Source organism: Struthio camelus, chromosome Z (assembly GCF_040807025.1).
Source record: "Struthio camelus isolate bStrCam1 chromosome Z, bStrCam1.hap1, whole genome shotgun sequence".
Classification (NCBI taxonomy): Eukaryota; Metazoa; Chordata; class Aves; order Struthioniformes; family Struthionidae; genus Struthio; species Struthio camelus.
In genome coordinates, this window is record NC_090982.1 from 38,646,023 (window position 1) to 38,664,719 (window position 18,697).

The 18,697-nt window shown below is 39.8% G+C and overlaps 1 protein-coding gene across 3 annotated transcripts in view; it reads right to left on the reverse strand.

Moving 5' to 3' along the window:
- The window catches only part of LOC138060825 (multiple epidermal growth factor-like domains protein 10), a 106,616-nt gene that overhangs the window by 75,307 nt on the left and 12,612 nt on the right, over positions 1-18,697 (reverse strand). For 2 of the 3 annotated variants that reach the window (XM_068927129.1, XM_068927128.1), the window contains exons 2-4: positions 4,819-4,951; positions 1,540-1,641; positions 102-202 (exon numbers count right to left, since the gene is read on the reverse strand). In XM_068927129.1, the coding sequence (XP_068783230.1) occupies positions 102-202; positions 1,540-1,641; positions 4,819-4,934 (319 nt within the window). In that variant the 5' untranslated portion in view covers positions 4,935-4,951. Of the gene's footprint in view, positions 1-101; positions 203-1,539; positions 1,642-2,491; positions 2,556-4,818; positions 4,952-18,697 lie in introns of those variants that run through there. The other variant, XM_068927130.1, reaches the window with a different exon arrangement.

Sequence of the window (18,697 nt, forward strand, 5' to 3'; positions counted from 1 at the left end):
CCCCTGGTAACTCAGCTCCCACAAATCTTCCTCCAAAGAGGAGCCAAACCAGCATTGTGATAAACGTACAGAACTTCAAAGGAAAAAGAAGCTAAACTTACGGACACACATTTCCCTGCTCTCATAAAATCCAGGACAGCACTGGGATTTACGTCTGTACATTGTCTTTTCACCATGTCTGTAGGCGGTACGGTAACTGATTCTGAGGAAAAAAATGAATGGTTGTTACATATATTTTATGGTTTGGAAAGTAAATAGTTTACATTTTCACACATTTTAGAAAATCTTTAAGTATGAACAAAAGGACAGAAAAAAACCCTTAAGAAAGAGAGACACCTTGATTTATCTACTGTTGATTTCGGTCTCAGTGGTTTCTTTTGGAAATTCTCCATCGCAAGCCTTATTTCCATGGGTGGACAGGCAGCAGTTAAAAAAAAAAAAAAAAGTCAAGAATTCTGGCTACTTAACCAGTACGTAAACTAGAGTACTGCTGCCTTTAACATCAGCATCCTCCACGGAGGTTAGAGGCTGGCAATACCAATTAGTTTGCTAGATATTACAGGTATCAATTTCTGAAGAAACAACTTCTGGGGATTATCCTCATGAAGACTGCAGGACGGTGGTGAGCAGCGCACAGAAGGGAGAGTAAATCATCACATAAAAACAGCAAGGGAGTGCACAAAGTGTTGCTTCTTTCTGCCACAAGCAAGTAAAGTGATCAGAAGCAGGCTCTTCTCTGCACTCTCCCTCTCCACTCTTCACTGCGACCTTAAATCCCTCCCCCAGACTCTCCCGGCTGCTGACTACATATTGCACAAAGCAGTAAACACATCCTCACAATGTGTGAGGATGTGAGTTTGAACTCTCAGCAAAGAGCAGCATGCATCTAAATGGCACCATATGTAAATAAAAAAAAGTATAATCTCTCTTTGAACTTAGTATCTGCTTTTCACATTCTATCCACATCGAGCTGCTTCCTCCCAGCTGCTCTGCCCCAGGGAACCTTTCCCATTGTTGATCCTTCATACTTATGGGCACATTCCCCTGCGGAACACGGCTTTTACAGCTGTCTAGGCCAGTTTTGAATCATTCACTCCTTGCTTACTTTTTTTTACAGTGTGCAAGAAGGAGCTTCCTTTAGGAAATCTTTTTATTTTTCTGTCAAGTAGCACCCACTTTCCCCAGAACAATCAGTTATGAGCAGCAAGGCAGAGAGGTGTCTCATATGATATTTCTGACCACATACTCCTTACAGGATCTGGGGCATTTAATTTACCGTAGTGCGTGGTTTTTTTTTCCTAACCTGTTCTTTTTCTGTTAGTGCTCCACAGGATGATACACCCTGACCTGCCAATAAAACATATGTGATACTGCTTGGCCTAGACAAATGCATTTTCCAGTTGACACAGACCGTAACAGTTAGACAGATTAGTCTTTATAGCTAAAATATCCTATATACTTTACTTGACTTTAACAGATAAAACCTCTACAAATGCCTACACTATCAGTAGTTTGGCAGTATTAATAATTACACATTACCTGTGTCGCGTGCACTTGAACCAGTTTAGGATGTCAGTACAACTGGTGTAGTAAATTTGATCAAAAGGATGTGGATATGACTCTTGCACTGTAACTGAATAACTGGGGAGAGAAAGAGAGTAGACATATTATTGAGGAAGTCTTTTGCAGTAAAGTCTGACTACAGTAAGTCGTTTACGCAGTCCTGGAAAGTGGCTGTAGTTAGAACTGACAATAGGTCACATATTTAAGCGTATCTTTTAAGCAAGTCCAATGACACCCAGAGGTGCCCACATTAACAGCGTACATAACACTATAAGACTCACTCTGATCCATTTTTTTTTGCTTCCTAAGGTGAGGAACCTGCTAAAAAGATGATCTGTGAGTCCTCAGAAGCAAAGTTGTACAGCCAATTTCAAATCAACGCTAGCTATTACAAATGATCTACTGGAATCTGCTTTCTACCAGCTATTCTATCTACTACCTATATGTTTACTATTTCTTAACTCCACTTTAAAAACATAGGCATAAGACATTTACCAACACTCATCACAGAACGCCTCAATAGAAAGGTATAATAAAATATTGATGTGTAACCAAAACTCACCAGAAGGTGGAACTTCAAGTAAAATATGAACCAGGTAACTATTTAAAATGCAAACAGAAGATATGGATTGAAAGTTTTTTTTTTTCCTAAGAAAAATATATACGCGGAAGACAATGATGTCTCTGCTGAGTAATGCATTTGATTAAAAAGTATTATTAGATATTTAAAGAAAAGTAACATAAAACTAAGTAACAAAAAGCTTTTTCTCAAATGAAGGGCAAACTGAAGAAGTAAGGCAGTGAGATTTGCAGCACGTTCTCTCCTGTGGCAATAAACTTTTAGTAATATTACTGGATGCAGAGGTACTAGTTAGGAGCCACAGAATTAGGCTTCTTCTACTACTATACAAAACCAAAAAAATCTCACTGGATTTTCTGAGAAATTTCTTTTAAAACCTCTATCCGTATCCACAGCAAAACCTCTCCACTGGTTCTGGAAAGCGGTATCAACATACTGCAGTGAGCACTAAAACAGAAATATATACATAAGTTATAATTACTGAAAATAGAAAATATTGAAAATTATGCCATGTAACAGTCTGCTCAGCAATCAGAAATTATAAAATGTTGAGTCCATACTTTTTGTTTGTTTGACTGGCTAACTTTTAACAGAGATAATTTTTTTCAGCAATACTATACTGAACTCCTATTATCATTTTCTGTCAAGTTACAAGCGCAGTGTTGTAGAAACGCCTCTGTGCTCTAGCACCCAAAGGCCGCAGAGAAGTCAGCAAGGCAAAAGGAATAGAGCTCCGTTACAAAAGAGAAAAGTATTGAATCATCCTAGAAAACTCTTAAGCAGACTGTTTGTGCTGGCAATAAGTCAGGTCTCGATTGCATAATGGGGTTAGAAACTACGGGAATGCATGGTACGTTTCTTCTCCAGCACTAACTCCCAGGACCAGTCAAAACACTTACTAATTATACAGCCCATCTGGCTTTCACTTACAGTGTCTTTGACCTCTTAGCACCTATTACAGGGTAACAGCCACAACCTCGTTTTCCTACTGTCATCACCTATACTGAGAGGAAACAAGTCCAGATCGGCTTGCCCTAGCTACCCGAAATTTACTCTGTTTTCCCTGTGTCCATATAAAGGCAAGCAAGTCTAATCCACCCAGCTGTCAGACCGAGTCCAACAAAATGCTTGTCGGTTGCCGACGCTTAACCGAGGGGCTCTGCGCTTTTCGTTTTACACAGGGCCCGCTCTTTTCATTCCTGCTGCAATCGCAGCTCGTTTATAAGGATCGTTTCATTATGGGGTGGGCTATGTTATTTAATGTGTATAGACTGCCAGTGCCAGAAGCAGCAAAGAGCTTCTACCTTGCAGTTTTACTCTTTCATGCTCCTGTACTTTTGATACCTGCTCTGAGCAACAGTGTAAGTGTTTCAGTAAGTTTATTTGAAGTTCCTCCTCATTTTTAAGCCTCAGGTAGTGGCAGAAATTAAAAAAAAGCGTTCATTCGACAAGCTGGACATGCTTGCTAAATATGCATTTTTTCTGCAAACTGGATTAGTTTGTGTTCCAATACATTATACGCTGTAAATAGTTATTTTTTCCCCCACTTTGCTTTCACTATGTTGTAGCTTCCCTCAAATGCACTTTTGGACAAAGACAATAAACAGAAAGCATACAGCTCTTGGAGTAGCATCCAATAGTGTCCTACATTTTCGAATATTGTAAACAGTATTAAGCAGGTGCACAGTAACAGGTATTTCGTATGGTAACTCCTTGATATACATGCTTTTGTATATGGCAAATTGTACACAAAGGTATGGGCAGACACTCCAAAAGCTTCACTCCAAATGCTCAGAGAAATTGCTGGGGAAAATTTTTAAGGGCTCTTCTAAGCATATAGACTTCATGAAAAATCAAATACGAGTTTCAGCTTTCTCTGTAAAGATCCAGCGACAACAACTGGACCTGCACAGCGGCTCAGGAGCGCTCCCAGTGTTTAAACATAAAATACTATTTACCTCAAATTCAGGAAGCATATGCAAGTCCTCAAATGAACAGTTAGCCTCTCTCAAGGACCAGCTGATCAGTTACAGGCATAATTAAGTAATAATAACGAGACCATGAGGCACGGCTTCATTATCATAATCTTTATACACGAAAAGTAGTACAACAAATGCTTACAGTTTAATCTTCCCTACCCATTGTGCACATTCTACTGGTAATTAATGTGAAATTGGGTAAAGGAAAAGACTAACTAGATTGATGAGTTTAGAGCCGTACATTATAGATTTCTAACCTCATCAAAAAAATTAAACAATAAATCTTAATTTAGATTCAGGGAACGTTGAAAAGGAAAGAATCAGCATAATCAAACTTGGCCAAACTCCAATATGGCTAATTATATTCTGCATATGTAAAAGGTTCCCTTTTATTTAAATCGAAAGCAGTTATTTTTATTCTCTTCTTGTCCCTGGACTGTTCTGCAGTGTTGCTGGTGCCAGTGCAAAGTTTTTTTGCGTTGTATCTCTACCACAAAGATAGCTGCATTTTAACACTGTGTGAAATGACCTTTTACTAACCAGTGAGCTTATTTTGCCACTGTGGTAACACAAATTTTTATTCCCAGTTCACTATTTGACTAGAAGCTTTAAGTCATTTGAAATGCACTAACTAGAACAGAACAAAATAGTTATAATCAGAATCTGTATCATGTATTTTCTAAAAGAAAATATTACCTTTCCCAGTGGCTACACACATTTGGATCCTCAAGATTCAAAGGTAAAGTTGACCCCATCCAATGGTATAGAAGTACAACAGAGAAGCCAAAAAAGCAATTCAAATGAAGAACCATCTTCTCGAAAAGGTGACCTATAAGAAAAATAGTAATAATACATTAGTGGTATCATACACATGATAAAAGAGCGGAAACTATTGATCTGCTATACTAAGAGATATATAATCCCAGGTGAGAGACTATAAAGCAACAGGTACTCCACAAGCGTGTTGTGATTGCCTAGCACCACCAACACCATGCCCATGCCGGTAGAGCGCTCAGACTTGGTAGTTTCTGATAAACGGTAGATGGCAAGGAAGCGAACAAGCGATGCTTCTGGAGACGCGGCTGTCCCATTAAACTGCAGGTAGCCAGGCTCATAGCTGTTCTTACCACTAAGTAACAGGCTCCAGTTTAAAATAAAGGCTGGCATTGGCTCAAGACGGTGGAGGGGAGTCTGAACAAGTCCTGCCCTGGCGCAGGCTGGCCAGAGAAAGGCAGAGAGGTCGGGGGGCAGACGGGCACGAGAGCAACAAAAAGTAATATACAGATGTGTCACAGGCAGGGTCTCTGTGTTTATTTTTTTATGCTAACTTATAACTGAAATTAGCTAGACACATGAATACTCAGTCCTTCGAGATGCTAAACGGCACCATTAGCAGGAGCAAAGTGTGCTTGAGATTTGCAAAAAGTGGCACAGCACCTTTTAGTAACTAACTTGTAATTCTCTCGCAAGGCAATTAATCAGGAGAAGGATTTAAATGACTTTGCTTTAAATTGTTACCAGAGAGCATTGCATTACATTCTACATTGTTTCTGCTCTTTTTAAGTTGAATTCCCAATACGGTTTGCATAAATACCCCCTCCTGTGCCAGTTGCAATTACCAAATAGAATAATCATTCTGCTCATCAAAAAAGTTTTTGTAACAACATAAAACCCTAAAAGGCTATCCTAATATTTTGACGAGGTCTATCTCTTTTTTCAAAGCAAGTGATTATAATTTGCATATTGAAACGCTTTTAATCTAACCTGTCATTAATCCACGAAATGCCAGAATGAACACTGGTAATTTTTGTTTGTAATGGCTTAAGCTATAGTACTTTCCTCTCAGTGAACATCAGACCCTATGTCTTTCTTCTTACACACATTTTAACACTATGCAGCTTCTGAGACCAGGAAAAAAATCTGAGATCGCTGAAACTAATTTGTAATAATTCATGAAATAAATTTCTAATTGATGTGTTTATTTTGAAAGAAAGCAACTATTTTGAATACATTAACCAGAAACAGAAATGCCTTACTTCATATGTTATAGAACAGAATAAAGTAACACACACAAACAGCTTATTTTAAGAGAAGAAAGTTGACTGGACCATGGAAAAGAGTACTTTTCAGTACCTTCTTAAGAAGTGAATATAAAAAATTCACCACAAGAAAATATTGTATTTAAAATAGCTGAGTTTTTTTTTTTTTTTAAGAAATGGTTAAGAACACAGAGATGATCCCATTTTGCTAAATCCCTCTTGAAAAATCAGGGCTGCTGAAAAACATTTCATGCTCTGGAACTGTTGTAACTGCCTCTCTGCACGTACAAGGCACAGAACAGAAGTCAATGGGCAGTTGTTAAGAAGGGAATTAAAGCAGCTCTACTTTCAGATAATAAGTTCAGCAAAGTGGCGATTTCCCTCATTAAAAGTTGTCATTTCAATTATATGCAGACAGTAAACTGTATTTCCTTATTTTAACTTCAGTAACTTTCCATTCAGATATATTTAACAAAACTTAAAATGTTAAAAAAAAAAATCATTTGCATGAACCCCCTAGTGTAAAACTTGATTGCATTCCAGATCTTTTGCTTAATTATTAAGGAAAATCAAAACAGAAAATCAGTACAACTGATTAGCATTGCTAAAGTGTTTATATTAGCAAAAAAAACCATGGATGACTCATTTAACTCTTGCTGTCTACAGTTTGCACTGAAAATACCCTGTTCAAAGATTCACTTTTTAAATCCTATATTGCTTAAACTATTTCAGATAATAATATGCCAGTATCTTCATTATCTACATACATACACATATATACACACACATATATGTAGTATATGCAGTTTCGGTACTGAAAATGTTCCCAGTATGCCTTCTGTATGTAAATTAGTGATTAAGAGAAATAAGAGAGAATAAATAACTCAAAGTTGGAACAGAAAGCTCATCTGACCTGCAAGATACTGGATAATTTCTGTCTCTGGTGTTGTAAACACATGCTACCAGGCATAAAGCTTTCTCCTGTGAGTGGCACAATTGACCTCAGTGCAAAAGAACTTCAAAGAGGTAAATGGTTCCCAAAATGCTCTCTAATATCCCACAACACGGTTACATATACAGAAAGAACCATGAAATTTTTCATACTGCATTTAAAGCAGCAAAATCGCAACACCGCTGGCTGAGATGGCAGTGACAAGACCATGCTAGCAAAGTTAGCAAAGCACATTTTCAAATCACTTTGATTACTAACCAGTCTGTACAAGTCTTTCTGTGCAAGTGAAGTGTCTGACTTTGCAATCCGATTGCACCCAAAATTAATTTAACCCAGCCTAAGGCATTTTACTGCCAGGTCTTTCTTTCCACTAAAGTATACAACTGAATCAATACTTCTCAACAGAAAACTAAACTCTTATTGCCCCTTAACATTTCATGTTATTACTATTGGAGGAAAAAACTTCGGTTTACAAAGGTGCATGGTTTTACTCCCACTGGAGCTGGAGCTTTAAGGCAAGAACTGTGCAACGTGAGGTCAAGGTCTGTTTAACTCATAGACTCCTCAGTTTCCACAGATTTTGAGTCAAGCCCACAGTTTCTAAATGTAACAGGAAAGCTATGCAGCTGCATGAAGCAACAGTAGATTACTCCCCTACATTTATGTAATCTAATTAGAGAAATTTAGCTCATTACATGTTTATTAAATCAAATGGAAGTGTTAATAGTCATCAATAACAGTCATATTAAAACATTCAGCTGACAACCCCAAGGCACGTTATAATTACTAACAAGCATATTTTAAGATGCGGGTATAACAGGTGCACAGGTATCCCTGTATAAATACAGAGAGTTAACCAATATAACACATCATCTGACATCTGTAGGCATTTTCTCTCCCCCTACCATCAGTGTTGACAGTTTTGCACACTTTTTGTTTTGGTGTTTTTTCTCTAGTCCAGGATCAAAAGAAGAAAAAGAAGAAAAATAAATAATAAAGTAAAAAAAAAAAAAAAGCTTCTCCTCTGCATACTGAAAACTGAGACACGATTTCAAATGAATCTCTCAGCCTTCCAGAGCAGAGCCAGGAGCACAACTCGGCACACAGAGCTCCCCCCGCCCCCAGCTCATGCTCTCTCTTAACAAAATGTAAATATTGGTGGAACTGGGGGAGTGAAGGAAGATAAAGTAATGCAAAACATAAAAGAAGAAAAGGTTGCTCAAGGCTATGAGGAAATATTTTATGGTCAGCAAAACCAAGTGCTGTTGGTGAATTAAGCAGGATTAGACCTGCATGAGCAACAGAGAATACTATGATACAGTTGCTAACATGACATAAAGGACCCAAGACCAAGGGAAATGCTGATGTAGCTTTTCCATTACCGTTGCAAAAGCGTTTTTATCGCTGCAACATAAAACATGCAGCAGAAACATGCCATTTAATGAGAAGAGGAACTTCAGGAGATCTTTTTGTAGCCTGCCATCGTATCTCTAAGGTTTTACAATGCTCATTGCGGTCTCTCTGCAGTGATATGGCCCAGGTATTTCAATTTGCTCTGGGCTGTAATACCATGGATTGTTTTTAATTACACTTACATTACACTATCCCGCATATATGGCAAATGCTGCTTTTCAGAAATCTTCCTTACGCTCATCATACGTAAACTTTCAGACTGAATTTGTGAACTACAGTCATTAATGGAGCTGCCCTTGCAAGTCTCTTCTGCCCTCGCAACCTCTAAAGTCAGATAAAGTCGGCACACCATAACACGTGGTGATTGCTACCAGCCAAAGCGCATGATGGCTCCAGATGAGATACAGATTTTTTTTTTATTTTATTTTTTTTACCATGTAAACATTTTCTGGTGAAGAATTCCTTAGTTCTTCTCTTCACTTCCTACTTAATGGTTTTCATAACATTATACTGTTTTCACTCCTGAGGTTGAACTCCTTTACCAGGGGCCTAATTTGTTTATAAAATCATCTTGTAAACTCCTAGTGCCAGACAAAGCAAAATTTGAACCTGACCTAATCTTGTCAGTGATGATTAGTTTCATGTGAACTTCTGACTATGAAAGAAACTGATTGCTTTTATTGATTACATTAGAGAATTAATGGGCAAAGAGCAGAAGGCTTTTTTCCTTTGGAAATTGGCAAGTCAGCTTGATGCTGCGTCACATGAAACCTCACCCACAAAACATATACAAATTAACCTGAATAGGAGCATTATCACACAGTCCCTAGACCGGCTGAAGAACTGTAAACAAGGCAAGTGTAAATAACTGGTACCATGGTTAAGTTAAAAGGCAGTCCTCCTGTAGGAAACCAAAATCAGTGTTAGATTTATAGAGCTTTCTCAATGATCTGTAGAAAAGATATAAGCAACATACCACAGTTAAATTGACAAATAATATTAAGTTGAGCAGCACATCTGATAGAAGATAGAAAAATAAGAAAACAATATTCATGCTAAAAAAATTTTAAAAAGGATAAAGAATAATTTAGTACAGAGTCATTCAACAGAAGAAAGATACCTGCAAGGTAGCAATGTCTGGAGAGATCTACAGTGATACTAGACTGCAAATCGCATATAAGCTTGCAATACATTCCAGCAGCTAAAGACCTTTCTCTTTTTGAGCAGCAGAGGCATCTCGCCATAGGACAAAGTAGTAGTGATGCCTCTGGTTACAGCCCTTAAGACAAACGATATGCTATAATATCTGTGCACAGTTTCAGAAAGATGAGAGCAAATTGGAGGGAACTGAAGGGAGACAAAATCATTAAAGAGCAGACAGAAACAGTGGTTTTATTCGGGGAGTAGGTAATTCGTGGAATGATGAGCTGGGTGTAGACAAGTAGGAAGAGGAACAGGGTATGTCCTGAGAAGAGGGGCTGCAAGGAGCCACCCCCTGGAAAAAGTGACTGCTCTTTTCTTGGACCCTCCAAATACGCCACTGCAAAGGCGTCTCCCCCAGCTAGCGGCTCAGATAGGGGCTCAAAACAGATGTATAGACGAGTACAACTCATCTGGCAAGGCTGGCACTTCGCTTGATAGAAAATATCAAATCTAACCCTCTTAGCTTGTATTTCTTTACTTATAAACCCTACTGCTCATCTAAATATGCACTGACAGGTAGCTATGCCTTTTGCTCCGCACGTACTGACAGCGTGAACTTGCTGAATTTACTAAATACATGACCAGCCATAAAATGTAGTAGCCCAGTTGTAGAACCCTCCCTGCCAAAACAGAGTATTAATTTCCTTATTTCACATTCAGGCACACAAAAGTAAAAGCTCTTCCAGTTTTCCCCTTCCCATATGTTTAGTCTTCTACTAAACACATCAAAGATGTGTCTGGATATGGCAGAGACAGTCTCAAACTTGAGCTCTTCATACAATGCTATTTTCTTTCCCCAAGCATCATGTTATTAAGAAAAATAAAACAGTAATGAATTGCAGCCTTTCTTCAGTTTAAACAGCCTAGATTACTTTTATTTTTGTCTTTTTAAATTGGCATCGGTTTCAAAGGTAATAAAGATTATGTAATCATAGTGTTTGTGCATGTGCATACGTATCTTTATGCCCAGTAACTTCCAAATCCATTGGCCATTTCAGCTACATTTGACAGAGAGGAAGAAGTTTGAAGCCATTAAGTTCCAGAGAATCCATTGATAACCCACAAATCTGTAGGGGACCAGGCTTTACTGCTCACACAGCTCATGGTAATACCTGTTTTGGAAGCTATGACATCACGATTGTTTAAGTAACACTATCATTTCACAGGCGGCATGTTTATACTGTTCCTTCTGAAAATAAAAGTAATACTTATGATTATATCCTAAAGCACCCACCTATGCTGGGGGAAGAAGTGCCTTCTACTTAAACGTGACAACTTTCCGGTGGAAGCCTGGAGAGGTTGGCAGGTGTCACACAGCACATTGTTTCACAAGAAGCGTCAAATGACTTCTCTTACTGCAATTATGAGGAAATTTCCATTTCCAGAATGAAGTCAGGTAATTACGCAGGTTGGAGTCGGTGTGGGAAGCAGAAAGCCTTAACTCCCAGAAAAGGCCATGCTTCTAGCAGCAGTGCCTCCCCATGCCGCAGCACGGCCCGAGGTGGCTGGGTCCCTGCAGCCCAGCATGTCCCAGCATCATGCTGCAGTAGAGCCCCAGCAACACAACGCTAATCCATCACCAGCACAAACTGGGTCCGCCAGGACCCAGCACTTCCCTACGAGTGACTCATCAGTATCTTCTACAGCGTTTATTCTTACTGTAAAAGATCAGGTGAGAGTTTCCCTAGGATCTTCTGGCCTCCTGAGAAATGAGGCTCTCTTTGGTCTGCCATATTCGCTTAATGCCACGCAATGTACTCTCTGTACAGCAAGTTTCCACCGGCAGTAAGCTGGCCGAGATGATAAACCCGTTTATCAATTCACTTCTCCTCCCTCAAGTCAGTATTAAAAGGAGAGGGAAAGAAAGCTCAGTGGAAGTCAAGTTTGCATGAGGCAAGGAGGCAGAGCAAAGGCAAATGCCAGCGTGCCAGATCTTTTGCAGATGGACTCATTATTATTCCTCTGGGGCAGGCTGCCAAACACCACAAAGTACGGGGTCATTTCACTGTAGCTGTCACTATCCACTAAATCAGAGCTCTGTTCAGATATGAAGAGAAATTTTTCAGACAGAGAACAAGCATTGGTCTTGAGCATACCAACTTTTGATAGTAGAAGTTACCTACAGCACGCGGAACTGAACACGTAAGGACTATTCACGCGGGAAGTCCGCAGGATGAATGGTTAATAAATAAATCTTTTGGCCAACCTTGCTGTCCAGTTAGCTTCCACCCAGACAAAAAGCTATCAAATAAAGACAGTTAAAGATGTCTAGAATCCAAACTAAATTATCTCAAAAGAACACTTTCAGAAGAGGACATGCCAATGAGAGTACAAAGCCTGATATAATTTCTTTATCACACGAAACATTAAGTGAACCATATAAAATTATGTCCAGTAAATATATTTACTACTCATTTCTGATCTGCGTATTGCAGGAGAATAATCTGTTACGTGAACGTTTGGCTCTCTGACCAAAAGGAAAGAAAATTCCTCAAGATGCTTAATGTTCCTTCACCCCAAGCTAAATAATGAAAGAAGAGCATATGTGATTGGACAAAGAAGCTATATGTGGCATGAGGAGGGACAAACAAAGGAAAATTGTTTCTGAAGAGCATTTATAATTAACCATTTTTGTAAAAAGAAGTCACTGAAAGCCTTCACAGGCTGTCTCAAGGTCAAATTTTTAGGTAATTGCAGTCTGCAGCTTGTCATTGAGGGGAAAACTTGGAATCCAGAGTAGGTTCCCCCTTCCCCATATGAGTAAAAGGCATACAGGAAACCTGGTTTTTAGAAAGGCCACCCTTAACAGTCATGTCTTACTTTCTGCTAAGTTTGGGCAGATTTTCAGAAATTAGAGTTTCCCAGCAGACTGCCTGTATGACGGCAAGCCATTCCTGCTTGCCTCAAGCAATGCCGAATGCTTGGTTTGCTTTTTTATTTGGAGGGTTTTTCGCTGTTGGGTTTTTTGCACTTGATAACGGCACATTGACACATCACCTCTGCAGCCATGTGTTGCCTTACTCGTCACGCAGACACCCGAGTTCTTCTGCCCTCCCACATCAGCCCCTCTCTCTGCAGTTCCCTATGATGCCCAGCTGCTGCCAGGACATCCCCAGCCACATTTCTGGAAGAAAACGGAGGAGAGACACAGGACAGGGTGCTGTCAGGGAAGATGCCAGAGCTGGCTGGGATAAGGCCACCAACGCAACGAGCTGCGAGGGCTGGTGGCGAGACAGTGCGCGTAAGCCTGCAGGGCTGATGTGCACGCAGCTGTGTGGACACACACCCCGAGCTTTCAGCCAATTATAATAAAAGTAAATAAAATACATTGTAAGAAAGACTATAAGGTGCAGGGCTTGGTCCAGGCATATACACAGAGATTCCTCCTCCTTCTTCTATTATCAAATAATATATTCCCTCCCAGCCCCTCAATCTGTACATTAAGCCTAGTGTCTTTTTAACAGTACCTGCCATGGACAGATGAAGGTAAAAAAAAAAAAAAAAAAAAAAAGCCAGATATACATATTTAAGGAAAGTTAAACTTAAGTTATTTCACCTATTAGATGTTACTGACACATATGAGAAGCTTTGTTTATTATAGAATAACAAGATTAAAAGAAATAAGCCAAAAAAACCCTGTACCCAATTTTTAGCACAGTCCCTTAATTGGATAACAGACATCTGAGGATACCCTTTACCAAAGGAAATATGAGAAAGGGATATTTTACTTACGAATGCAACTGTAAAAACTTTGTGGTTGCTGACAAGTTGCCTGGGACAATCCTGTGGTTGCCTAAACGCAGATTCCTTGCTGCCATTTCTCCGGAAATACTCGTTTATGGTTTCATCCTCTCTTGACCTTAGCTGTTGTGAATCTTATTTCTCTGTCATCTCAAATACCAGCTTCCCAGACAATATATAAAATATATCACTTACAATTTTCTACCATTGTACAAAGGAGTACAATCACAGGACTCGGACAATTTCTTTAATCTCCTCCCCGTTTCTGTGCTCACTTCAAATGTGTCCTCTCTCCTTTACTTTTTTTTTTTTGCTTTCTTGTTTTTAAACTTTTTAGAGACCTCCTCTATTTTTTTTCCTTTCCCCTTGATACACGTGCTCTCCCTCTCCACATACATTTCCATCATACATTAGTCGTCTTCTTCCCAGACACAGGCTCTGTTATCACTGATAAAATCCTTCAGTCTGCAATTTGCCACACTTGTGACAGCCTTTCGTTCAACTCTTTCATTATAATAACCACACATATAAACACCCTCATTTGTTTATACCTTCTAATTGCTAACAAGTTGTTATAATTTCTGAACAAATTTGTTGCTAACAGTGTTTCAGAACACTTATCTTTGTAAATCTTCCAAGGAAATTCCATTTGCACAGAACGCACTGAACAAAAAGTTGTTATTCCAGTTAGCTCTTGTTCTCATGACTTAGACTGAGCATTTCACTCCTGCAAATACTGATCACCGTACTTCGTTATAGACTTCAATTTTTAAAGATGAGGAAAAAAAAAAGTCAATTAACTCTGATGCCATCTTATTCTAACAACACGTGTAGCTTCTGAGTGTTTCAATGCATCAGCCTTTCTTTCCACCTCCAGCAATCTAGTTCAAAGCATCTGTGATTCATTGCACAAGGTCCTCCCATGTCAAAGTAAATCCAAAACGTACTGACAGAGGAACGGGGAACCCAGAAACGTTTTCATCCGCGTAATACTCATTAATTTCCTCCACCTTCTCTTCTGGCATCTGCAAAGGTTAGAATGGCGTTCCTTCATTTTTCCTCCAGGAGGAAAACGGAAGACTAGCACGCAAAACCAAAAGAGCCTGGTTAATTCTCACTTTTTAAACAAAACCACAGTTAAAGGGACAAAAACTATTCCTGTTAAAGTCAAAGGGAATTCTGCCCTGAACAGCTTGCAGTGAGACTAAACAACGTGACCTGATGAGGCCATCCCATAGAGCGAGCAACAAACAGCACAGTGATGTTTCTCAGCACCTAGCTTAACAACACTGGGAGCCCCTTTCAGTGCATCTTTAGGGAGCTGCTCCTACCTGGAGTAAATGAAAGGCGCTCTCAAGACCACCACATGCTAGATTATTTACCCATTTTCCCATCTATCCATTTTATTTCTCACCCATTGTCCTCTCTCTCCTCACCACACTTAGCGTACTGCTGCTAAAGGCCCTGGTAAGCTGCCATCGAGCAATCCCACTGCGAGCACTTATACTGACGGCTGCCGCGTCTCGTTGCTTTTGCTCAAGGAGAACTGGGGCAAGGCTTAGTTTTATTCTGACTGTATGCCGCTCATAACGCTTATGAGCATGTGCAGTTTTGAAAACAATGCTTGCTTCTGTGAACCGCTTTCCATACAAGCCCTGAACCTTTCCTTTGCAGCTTGTTTGATTTGCGCTGCTCCTTGATATTACAGGGTGATGACCTGAATTGGGCTCACTTTCCTATCTGTGGCTTTTAATACCCGCAGACAAATAATAACGTGAACAACTGGTCAGGGAATAGCTGAACGTTTAAGATATCCAGACCTAGCACTTTTTTCCCTCTTTTAAAAATCATTCAAGACGTAAGAACTTGGCCTGCAGGTGTGTAAATTTAGTGCTTAGCCTCCTTATCTACTCAACAGAGACAGAAATTCAGCTTGGCAGGTATCTGGGAAGTTTCTCTCCTGCACATCTGCACCGTGTGTATAGGCATGTAAACGTACACAGACACACAGACACAGACTCACTATACTCTTAGCTAAGTAGCTGAAGCTGAAGGGAAGACACGGTGCTTCAGTGAATGAATACCAAACTCCACAAAATAAAACTGCTGCCAATACTAATGATCGGTAGTAATAAAATATGTTCTTTCCAGCAAGGATAAAGTAAACAACTTTGCATTTTATGCATAATAACAGTCATTTCATAACAAAGTTTCCAGTTGTGATTGGTATCAGTCTCAGTTTTCCCTTACCGCAATTCTTTAAGACATCCCAAATCATTAAATGCTTAATGTCTTTTAATGATGAACCAGACTCTCCTTTAAAAAGAGTGCCTGGTTCATCATTAAAAGAAACTAATGAAGGCAATTGCCTTAGAAACTGTAGCAATCAAAAGACGACCTTTTGGGTTGTAATTAATATTTTTTTCAAGATAATTTATCCTATTAAAATATGTTAATTTACCTTGGTTCCAGGTTATCTGAAGCCTTCCTAAAAGTGCTGTCTGGTGCTAATTCCCACTGTAAGCAGTGTAATTTGAAACTAGAAGAATCAAGACTGCATTTTTATTAATTTGAGCACAAGGCCCTAAATCCTCCAAATTATGATCCTTTAGGACACATGTTGCACTCTTTAAATCTGTATCTCTTTGCAGTACGGGATGTAAAAGGACAGCAGCAGCATGAGCACATATGTGTCATTACAAAAATGCTCTATTCATAGCATTGTCTCATAAAGCACCTTTAGTAACAAGGCACCCTATTCAGAGACCTAATTTTTATAGACGTTTGTATGCCAAATTCAAAAAAATCTCGATGACGGTGGGTTTAATGAGGTACTTTGTTATTCTCTGTAATAAAAATTAAAAGAGAGAGACAGAGTTCTTCAGCGTAATTGCCACATCTGTTATTAGGCACTTTACTGTGATTGACTGGAGAGTGTGTATCAGAGACTGTGCCAAAAAACAGGCAAACTTCATAAGTAGACTTATAACTTATAGCCCAACTGGTATTAGCAGCATCTTTGTTAGAACTCCTACTGCTTCTCAGTTAAAACTACAGAAATATTGGCCTTGGTTCAATCATTCATAAAGAAAAGAAAAACAAAACCAAAACACCACACACACAGATATTGTGAACAGTGTGTAATTTTTTAAAAATGGAAATTAAAAGCACTGACTACTTTCAGAAGGAAACAAAATGGTCAGCTGAAGGCACATGTAAACACTTCTTAATTAACGAGAGGGATAAGCAATCCACAGTGCCAGCTAGGACAAAATTTCACATTCAGCAATACATCAATAAACAACCGACTGAGAAGACAGTGAAAAACAGTGTAATATTTGTAAATGAATTGGATAGCAGGAAGCAAGCTGCTAGGAAGAAGAAAAATTACAGGAACCTCTTCTGATCTGTGGAAATTTGGGATGAGACTTGAAATCATTCACAAAACCACCTGCTCCTTCTGAAAAGCAGAGCAGCCCAAGAGCATTCGGACCGTTTCGGCGGAGAGGGTGGCCGCCTGGCCATCTTGGCCAGCAGCAGGCATGGACGTTCTCCCAAGCAGCGCCGCCAGGCACTGGGTGAACAACCAGAAAAGCAGACTGCAGTGCAGGCCAATACGAACGGATACGGAAACGCAAAGTCTGCGCGAAAGGGAGCGATTAGAGAAGCCACCCTGAGGTATCACCTTATCGCCTGATTCCAGGATGAAGTGAAGTCCTCCTCCGGTCTACCATGGTAGGCTGGATTGTGCCGACAGTTGACTTCTCAGAGTCATGGTCATGGCACATGGTGAAAACTCGGTGCCTAGGCTGGCCTGTAACCACTATTATGTTCTTTTCACTACCAGCTGATCTTCTTTTGGCTCTAAACCCCAAGCTTTTAATATCTACCAGTCCTGACGTAGCAAAACCACTCTGAGCTTACTCAGGCATTCTCTCTTGACTAACAACTTCTTTCCAATTTCACGCAGCCTTTTTACTAAATGCACAGAAATGTATGTTGCTATTGTTAGCAAGGAAGATGGACAGGCCAGCTGCTACATTGCTTAAAACTACATCTTTTCATCCAGTAAAGAGCAAGGGATTATTTCACCTTCCTTACTGATTTTCTGCATTGCTCTAGAGGGCGAGAAGAAAGGTAGGAATGCGTAGAAGAGTAACGAAAACTATATCTATATCCATCGTATCCGCTCTTGAAAGGCGGAAGGATGCCATCCTGTCGAAAGCCAAAGGAAAGCTGTCTACTGCAGGCAGGGGCAAAGGACAGACGCTTCGTCCGATCCAACCTGTCAACTGCCTGGTGAGCCAGTCCATGAATACATCTTTCTTCTCTCTGGAGGGTAGACCAGGACACTAATTCCCTCCCTCCAGGAGAGCAAGGGACCATTTTCTGGGAAGAGTCTTCCCTGCTGGGTGAGATGAGCCAGAGCAGATGCTTCTCCGCCACTCTCTGAAGGTCTTTGTTGTGCACTCGGGGAATCTAAGGCTGGTCCAAATTGCAAAGAATTCCAGCAAGTTTATACGTAGCTCCCTGTCTTGGGGGGGTCTTTTCCCTCTCATGTCCTTTACAAGTGCCTGATCTCCCTAAATCTCTTTTTAGTTTACCAAGAGAGAGGATTCACTTAAACACACTTACTTTTAAGTATACACTATGTAACAGTCTCCCATATTGTATCTTTATCAACATAAAAGCATAAGATCTACAACACTTTTTTCAATATCATAAGGCTTTTTGCTCTGATGGCCACTATTAGTATCTACTCCGCATAAAGTAAAAAGAATCTAAATACTGTATCTGATTTCATAAAACAAATCAGCTGCAGAGCTGGAAGTAGAATTTAAGTCTCCTCACCTCCATTTGCAAGCTACCCTTAGGTCTCTGCTGTCTCCAGTTTTGCCACAGTGGCAGTAACCACATGCATAGTGCACATAGTGCATACCATGGGTGTAACATCATTATTAATATCACAAAATGTATATTTCGGGGTTTTAGACATTTACAAGGAATCGCCACACAGCATCCTAACTGAGAACTTTTCAAACAGACTGGGGTCATCTCTGAAGAGGCCAATGGCACCCTCTAATCTGTCTGCTTTTCCATTTCTTTATTTTTCCCATTGCTACTCTTGCTGCAAACTGCATGGAAGAAAAACATACATATATGCCTAAGAGAAAACCTGGATGTACTACAACTTTGGTATTTCCCTGGAGATAGGCAATACGACAGA